The 8453-nt window shown below is 35.4% G+C and overlaps 1 protein-coding gene across 1 annotated transcript; it reads right to left on the bottom strand.

Annotated features, from left to right (window-relative positions):
• Nucleotides 1-2547: 2547 nt before the first annotated feature.
• LOC118031639 (1-aminocyclopropane-1-carboxylate synthase 3) lies at nt 2548-4898 on the bottom strand. The gene is made up of 4 exons (XM_035036125.2): nt 4647-4898; nt 4225-4356; nt 3914-4074; nt 2548-3799 (listed from the first exon to the last, which is right to left on the bottom strand). Exons 1-4 carry the CDS (start codon nt 4785-4787, stop codon nt 2857-2859), a joined length of 1377 nt encoding a protein of 458 aa, XP_034892016.1. The 5' UTR covers nt 4788-4898; the 3' UTR covers nt 2548-2856.
• Nucleotides 4899-8453: the final 3555 nt, after the last annotated feature.

Raw genomic sequence — 8453 nt, 5'->3', positions numbered from 1 at the left:
AATTGTACTAAATTTATATAACCTAATATAAGAGTAACTTTTATAGTGGTTCATTGTTGCTATTAGATCTTGGTCTCCAAATAGTCCAAATTTATAGGTAGCAAGCATATTAATTGCTTTATTCTTGCATAAAACACATTTATATGGATTCAAAGCTATATAAATAGCCTTAAACCCTCAAGGTAAAGGATTCCATCTTCTTTCTTTTGCTTAACTCTATTTATGCTCTATAACTAAACATACACACATAGTATTACAAGGCTTTTATCTTTTACTTAGATTGACTTAAGTGTTGAAGGGTTTCTAAATCCCATAATAGACTTATTTAACATGTATCATTTTCATTCATGTATAATACTTAGGCTTTTTAGTTTACAACAATCTAGAAAAGATTAATCTTAAGAGGTTTTCAACAACCTCATCAATATTATATCATTCATTATACTCAACAAAACATGTCATAACTATACATATTCTTTTATCTTTTTATCAAAAACAATTTACAATCTAAATCATCGACATTTCCAAATTTTTTATATAAATAGTAAGAATACTAAATAATTAGTCTATGCTACATCGCGAGTCAGATCAAGTTTGTTTTAATGAAAAAAAAAAGAGAAAGATAATGTTCAAGCATTGCAAATGTGTTTTCTAGTAAATGTGTTTTCTAGTAACAAGAAAAATTATAATTGTTAACTTAAAACTCAACTAAGCTAGTCAACTTTGAAATCTCCTAATTTGAATCCTTCTCTAACCTAGGTTGCAAGGGTATATGGGTTTCAACCCATCCTAAAGGTTGAAAAAAAAACAAAGAAAATTGGTACACGAGATAGGTTTATACTTTGGTCTCTCTTATTTTTTTCAATGGATTTCAGCACTATTTACAGGGGTTAAAAGAAGGCTATATGGTGTTTATTTGGCATGAATTGTGGCCTTTAATTCAAATAAAAAGGTTATCAACCGTTGTTCAAAAGTCACCATCACAAGCTGCTAAAATTATGTTGCATAAACCGATTGCATCGTTGTCTTTAGGATGGCGCTGCGATGGCTATAGAGATGACCACCCAACAGGAATCAAGCTAGAGTGTATTACATTATCGGGCCATGAGAGTGATGGCTTGTCTATTCTATTTGGTGAAGAGATGAGGCATTATATACCTCCGAAAAGTAGTAATTCAAGCAGATTTTTAAGTACAAAAGTTAAAGATAATGAACAATGTCAAACGATGCATCATCTGGCATTATTTTTTTTTTTTACCTTTGTTCACCAAAACAATGTCGTTTTGATCCAAAACACATCGTTTTGTTCAAAACACACCGTTTCATTTAAATGAAACAGTGTTGTTTTGCTGTTTAAGGTTAATTTAGTTTTAAAAATTTCTTATTTCAATTCCAGTCCTCAATCTTTTGATTTATTCAATTAAGTTCTCAATTGAATTTTAATTTTAATAACCAATTCAATTTCACCCCTACCAAATTTTAAAATGACCCTACAAGTTTAGTGTCATTTTCAATTTCATCCCTAATTGACATTCAAACTTCTAATTTCTTCAATTCCATCCCTGACTTTACTCAATTAGGTCCCTAAATCCACGCTCTTTTTGGGAAAAAATGTCATTGGTCTTGAATTTCAATTTGAACATTAATCGACCCTCAAATTTTGATTTTCTTACCATTTTGATCTTGATTTAACCTTATTGAGTTTGAAAAAATTAAATTTTGTCCTTTAAAATTTCAATCTTCTCAATTAAGCCAGAAATAAAGCTTCTAAACTTTTTTTGTTTTATCAATTAAGTCTCTAATAAAATAAATTTGACCCATTAAAAGCCTAATTAAATCCTTGCACTTAATTTATTCTTTTAATTTGACCCAAATTAATTCTAAAATTTAATTAAACCTTTAATTGGGCTTATGGTTAAATCAAATTGGCCCATTAAAAGCCTAATTAAGTCTTTAAATTTTATTTTTATGTAAATTTGTCCGATAATCATTTGATTTAATCTTGAATTTGCATTATCTTTCAATCTTGGATACAATTGAAATCTCATATTTGTCCAAAATTTCAACTTGGGTTCTCCATGCATTTGAAATCCTTCTCAGCTTGATCTTGCCAAGTTGTCAATCTTTTTGTTATTATTACTTTTATTTTTTTTCAAAAGAAAAAGGTTAATTTTGGGAGAAATCTAAAATTGAGTTATGACACTCATGCCTTGTAGAATTTATTTTGTTGCAATAAATATATTTTTATTCATGAGACTTTATATATATAAATGGTTTTTTTTTTTCTCATATTTTTAGATTTACAAGTTATTTTTATCTTTTTATTTTCAATTTCTTTGTTCAACTTTTTCAGGTTTTTATGGGTTTCTTGTAGAGTTTTCAAGTTTCTTTTAAATCATGAAAAAATAATTTTTATTTGTTTAGGTTTGGAAAATTATATTTCTCGTGGTAGTTACATGGGTATTTTCATCAAAAAATGAGAAAAGGGCATATAAAAAAAATCAAAGACAAATGAGAGGGAAAAACTATTAAAAAAGCATTTGGAAAAAATCTACTTCAGGATAGATGGATATAAAATATCCCAATATAAAGATGTATATGTAGCACATAAAAACAAGACGCATGTATGATGTATGAGTGATAATGTTTTTTCCACAAGATATATTGGACCATGGCAAAGGATGGCGATGGACTAAACAACACCATGCAATCCATCCATACACTAGAAGTTACCTTGGTTTTATTAACGGATTTATTTTGTAAGTAATCAACTTTAACACGTTAATTAAAATGTCTGCTCGTTCATATCCTTGCTAGCTATTAATATAGAAAAATTATGTTTTCATATGAGTGAACTTAATAACGGTCAGCTTCATGATTGTATGATAATATTTTGGAGAGCCACTTATAGATGATTGATCTTTGATCGCAGACCATTTCCTGGTAGTTGTTGTCTACGAAGCTCTTGATACGTTTCATTGCAACTTTGAGAGTCCCTTCCGAGAGGTTTGCAAAGCAAATTCTGAACCAGCCAGGCTCCGAGCAATGGCAAGATGACCCAGGAGGGATGTTTAACCCAACGTCAAATAAAATCTTCTTCCAAAGCTCCTTTTCCGCTTCAAAGGTCTGAGAGCTTAAGAGATGTCTCATGTCCACCCAGCAGAACAAGCCGGCATTGCTTTTCAAACACTTGATTCCTGCGGATTGAAGGCCAGAAACAAGCATTTCTTTCCTCTTTCTTAGTCTCTTGCGATTTTTCTCCATGTAGTTGTTAGTGAATTTGCTTTCAGAAAGCATGCCCGAGAGTAGATACTGAGTTTGGGAAGAAATCAAACCAAAACTCGACATTTTGGTCGCGGCAGAAACTAATGTTTCGTTGTTGGAGTAAATCATGCCAACTCGAAAACCTGGTAGGCCCAGATCCTTTGAGAGACTGTAAACAACGTGAATGCGGCTCCATATATCTGTATTTTCCAGGTGTCGGTCCATCAAGGCCTCTGTGATGCTTATGAACTTAGGACAGTCAAAAACTGTGCCTGAATAAATTTCATCACTTACTATATGAATATTTTTGGCCATGCTAAAACTAATGAGGTGGTTAAGCTCATCGCGGGTCATTGTTGTCCCTAAGGGGTTTGAAGGATTCGTGATCAATACCCCCTTAACTTTCAAGTCAAGTCTCTGGGCTTCTTGATAAGATTTTTCTAATGCAGGCATGGTAATCTGAAAGTCGTTTGAACTTGAGCAATGTATTGGAACGATTTCAACTTCAGTCCGCCATCGAAGATCTCTATCAAATCTGCCTTGTATAAAATCAAGAAGAACAGAACATGATCATGATCATGTTTTAAAAAAAGAAAGAAATGTATATATAGTTTGTATGTGTTTTTTTCACTTCCAATTTAATTATTACCCTGGATAGTATGGCGTGGGGACAAGGAATGCATCGCCTCGTCCAGCAAGGCAAAACATTAGAGTCTCGTTAGCAGAAGTTGAACCAGCTGTGAGCACAAGCTTGTTGGGATCAAATTTTACTTTGTTTCCTCTTATTTCAGCCATAAACTTCACTAGTGCCTATTTAAATAAAACGAATAAGTTCGGGACAAGATCAGAGGTATGCGCATATATATATATCCTGGCATATGATTTATGAACCCATGTTGATCTACATATACAAGGAAAAAAAGAAAAAGAAAAAGAAAAGGTGCAGTAATCGAAATTTACATTCTTGAAAGCAGGCAAGCCATGGTAGTCTTGAAAGAGAGCCAGTTCTTTGAATATCGATGCACCACTCTTCTTCAACCCAACCGCATCCGGATTTCTTGCTATCCAAGATTCAATAAGGTCAAAAGAAAGCTGCAAAAAATAAAGTTCACTGAAAAATTATAGAGGTTCTCTTTAATTACTTTAAGCGGGAATTAATAAAATGGACATACAAGAAGACATGGACACCCATTCCGCATCAAGGAGAGAAAAATAAACTTGGATATGCCATAAACATTAGCTATAGTTCTTTTTCACTAATTTTTTTTTTTATTGGTGGAAAGTGCACTTATGTTGTCTACACGAAAAATATGGCTCATGTAAAGTTTCTTTAAGTATATATAAATATAACACTTAATTTCCCTGGAACCTGTCCTCTTTACCTGATTCTCTGCAAGTCCCATCTGAATAATCCCAGATGGATTATGCACATCGTGATATGGATTCTTCTCATACTCTTGCCACCCTAGAAAGTAGGAAGAGTCTTGTCCATGGGAGTCATGACTAGCTTTCGCAGACAACATTTTCACAGATATACTGCCACTCTAGCTTGTGTGTAGCCTAAAGGTTTATCAAGTGAAAAGGGGTGAGATCAGAAATTGAGAGAGAGAGAGAGAGAGAGAGAGAGAGCTAAATTTATATGAGAGGCTTTGTAGGGAAGGAAGGGTTTGGCATACCATTTATATAGAAGTGAGGGAGCGTCCTAAACAAGGAGCCCGACAACTTGATTTGGTAAATCGATGGTGCTGCTTCTTCGAAAGAGTGACAGGGACTTGTAGCTGTTGAAGCTCTCTCAAAGTCATTTCCTTATTAATTAACCTCAATCTTCAACTAATTAAATAAGATCATTTTAAAGATAACAATTCCAACTCTCTAAGTACCTTCTGTTGATAAATGTCATGATAGTTGACGTATATTGTCGCAGATTTTAGTATTTGATAAGCTAGCTTTCGGCTTCTTGAGGTCGTCTATCGTCTCCAGTAAATTAAATTGACAGCTAGGCTGGACTTTAGAATGTATTGACAATTTGACACTCTTGTGGCCGGTGGTATGAACACGGTAATAATCTGACTTGAGAAAAACAGCACTGCAATGATTTCTGATTCGACAAAGGCATACTAAATTATTCAGTAATATAAATGCATGCAGAGAATACTCTGAGCCATTGACTTAAAGTTTCATATTGGACAAAGTTATGTTCCTTTTGGTCCTTGCAATTTGTTTGTTAAGTGCAAGCATGAAAATCACATATTTGATTTTTCTAATTCGCACAAATAATAAAAAAATTAGTGGTAGCAATCTCAAAGAAGTTCTTCCGGTTTTCTTCTTTCACATTAAGGGCAAAATTGATTACTGCCACATTTCTATAGCAGTTTTTGGAGTTGTGATCCCTATAGTCGTTGCATAATTAGCACCCCTAAATGCATATGTAATTTACCTAGGGAGCTCTCTTTAGGCACCCACTTTTTTGCTTCTTTTTTTCTTAACAATTGACACCAACTTTTTAAAAAAAAATTATTCAAGATATTTTCAAACTATCTTCTACATAAATGTTGTAACCCATTTTTGGGTCCCCGTAAAAAAATAAAATAGATAGCCAAAGAAGGTTAGAAAAAGGACAAGAGGCAGAAGCGCTCGGAAAATGGTCAGAAAATTGGTCAAGGAGTATAAAGATACAAAGATTGGATTTTTGACAAAATATTTTTGAAGGATGAGAACCCTATTGAGAAGGAAATTTTGAATTTTGAGGAGAGAAGCCCAAATTTGGATGTTTATGGGTTTAATTGATTTTTTATTGGATTTATAGGGGATTTGATTGCAAGAAAATTGATTTTTTAAGTCAATTTGGGCTTTAAATTGAAGAAATTAAAGTTCTGGGGCTAAATTATAATTTTTAGGATTTTATTAAGTCAAATCAGGGGCTTAATTGCATAAATATTGAAGTTTAAGGGCCAATTAGGGACTTAATTGTGAAAATCCGAAACCAGGGACCAATTTGGAGAAGGCGCAAAGATAGGGGGGGCTGTTTGGAATTGTTTCAGGGGCTTAATTGAAGAAATTGGAAGTTTATTGATCAATTAAGGGCTTAATTGCATAAATCAGAGGCCAAGGACCAAAGTGAAAAACGCGGCCAACTATGGGGACGGACTGAAATTAGCAGGGACGAAATTGAATTAAACAAAGATGATTAAGGACTGATTCGAAACATGTTCTGGCGCCTTTATTTTTTAAATGAAACGGCGCGTTTTATCCAAAACGACGCCGTTTCATGCATAAAAAAAAAAAAAAAAAAAAAAAAGGACCGAACGGTGCCGTTTTGAACGGCACTGTTCCCCTTTCTTCTTCCTTTCCCCCGCACCTGCAACAGAAGGAAAAGCTTGGTTTTTTGAAATAAACTTCCCGCCTCTCTCTCCCTTGCATCTCCACCGAACAACCCGAAGCCCCCACACCGTGGGACCGCCGACCGAAAGCATTGGCCGACCACCGGCCGAAAGTAAAGAAACGGCACCTTGCTGTCGCGGGTGGTGGCCGGACCAGCCACCCGCGAAACCGCTCCAAGGCGCACTAACACTGGTCCCCCACACCGGTTCGGCCCCTATAAATAGAAGAGAAAACTGAAGAAAGAAAAAGAGGAGAGGACCCGAAAAAGAAAGAGAAGAACCGAAAGAGAGAGAAACCAACGAACTCAAGAAACAGTCACCGAAAACCCAAAAGTTGAGAAGCTTGCGATAGTTGAAACTGAGAGGGAACTCAAGAAGCTGAAACAGAAGGAACGAGCCGGTTGAACGACGACGAACCGTTGGAAACAGCCGCAGCGCCGCCCTGGAGCCGCCGTCCGTGAAGCCACGACACTGCAGCTCCGCCAGCAAGCCGCCGTCTCCGCTGCGCCAGGTACACTATCCTTTTCCCCGTGCATTTTTTTTCTTCCGAAGCTGAGTTCGGTTGGCCTCCTGCATGCAGAATCGTTCTGCATGCAGGAGGCGCGCGGGGGAAAATAATTCCCCCCGTGCTGTAAATTTTTTTACTTCTCTGGGCCAGATGGTTCTGGCCCAGAAATATGTGGGGCGGGCCAGAAGGATTCTGGCCCAACCCGGCGGTCTGGGCCGGTGTCGGCCCAGACCCATGTAGTTTTTTTTGGGCCGAACTCGGCCCAATCCCTTTCGGGCCGAGTTCGGCCCAACGGCTTTCAAGCTGGGGCCGGCCCATTTAGTTGGACCGGCCCAGCCCAGTTAGTATATTAATATATTATATTATATTATTATATTATTATATTATGCATGTGTGTGTATATGTGTATATATATTTTTTTTTTTTTCTCAAAAAAATATAAAAAAAATATAAAAATTTTCTGAAAAGTAAAAAATATATTGTTGTTTTTGGTATATTTTGATTTGCAATTTTTTTATACTATGGGGATGTAATTTCAGTATTTAAAAAAACACCTGTTTTCGTAAAAAAAAAGAGTTTATAAAAAAAAAATGTTTCGTTTTCATGCATACGGCCAATACACTAGCATGTTTTGAATGTCCTTTATATATATAATAAAAAAATATTGGAAGTTTTGAAAATGTGTTTTCGCATAGATTTCTTAAACACAAAAAAATCATTTTCTTGCATTTGTGGATTTTACAACCTGTTTGTAAAACTCCAAAGGGTATTGGCCAATATTCCAAAAACTATAAAAAATCTTATTTTGGGAGGAGAAGTTGTGGTTATTGTTCACCGCTAATGTTTGGATGAAGAAATCCTTAAAAGGACGAACATCCAAAATATTATCGGGAGTAATAAATCAACGCGCATGTTTGAAAGAAGCTTTGGTTGCAATCGAGAACATTTCAAAATTTTAATTTTTTTTTTTCTCCACGGTTTACGAGTCGTGAAAAGTAATTGTTTTTTTTAAGAATTGTGAAATTCTTTTATTCTCTTATCCTTGCGATTTACGAGTTGACGGGATTAGAAAACACCAACACCATAGACTATAGAGCAAACCAAACACCAAGCAGCTTACCTTAGGTAGGGCGTATTAGGGGTGCTAGTACCTTCCCTTTACGCAACCAGTCCCTTGCCTTAGAATTTCTGAAAGACCAGTTAGGGTTCCTAGTGACCAAATACTAGGTGGCGACTCCAAAGAACCAAATCCTTAGAACACCACGAAAATCGCCAGCCGATGTCGTGCCTTTATAAAAAAA

Source organism: Populus alba, chromosome 11 (genome assembly GCF_005239225.2).
Source record: "Populus alba chromosome 11, ASM523922v2, whole genome shotgun sequence".
Classification (NCBI taxonomy): Eukaryota; Viridiplantae; Streptophyta; class Magnoliopsida; order Malpighiales; family Salicaceae; genus Populus; species Populus alba.
Note: the sequence above shows the minus strand (reverse complement) of the source record. Positions and strands in the feature narration are given on the sequence as shown.

Bases quoted from the DNA above. Each gene is read 5' to 3' on its own strand.
- LOC118031639 (XM_035036125.2), bottom strand. From the start codon at position 4,787: ATGTTGTCTGCGAAAGCTAGTCATGACTCCCATGGACAAGACTCTTCC. The intron at 4,075-4,224 runs GTAAATTTCGAT...TTATTTAAATAG, and splicing joins GCTTGCCTGCTTTCAAGAAT to GCACTAGTGAAGTTTATGGC. The intron at 3,800-3,913 runs GTAATAATTAAA...TATACAAGGCAG, and splicing joins CCCACGCCATACTATCCAGG to ATTTGATAGAGATCTTCGAT.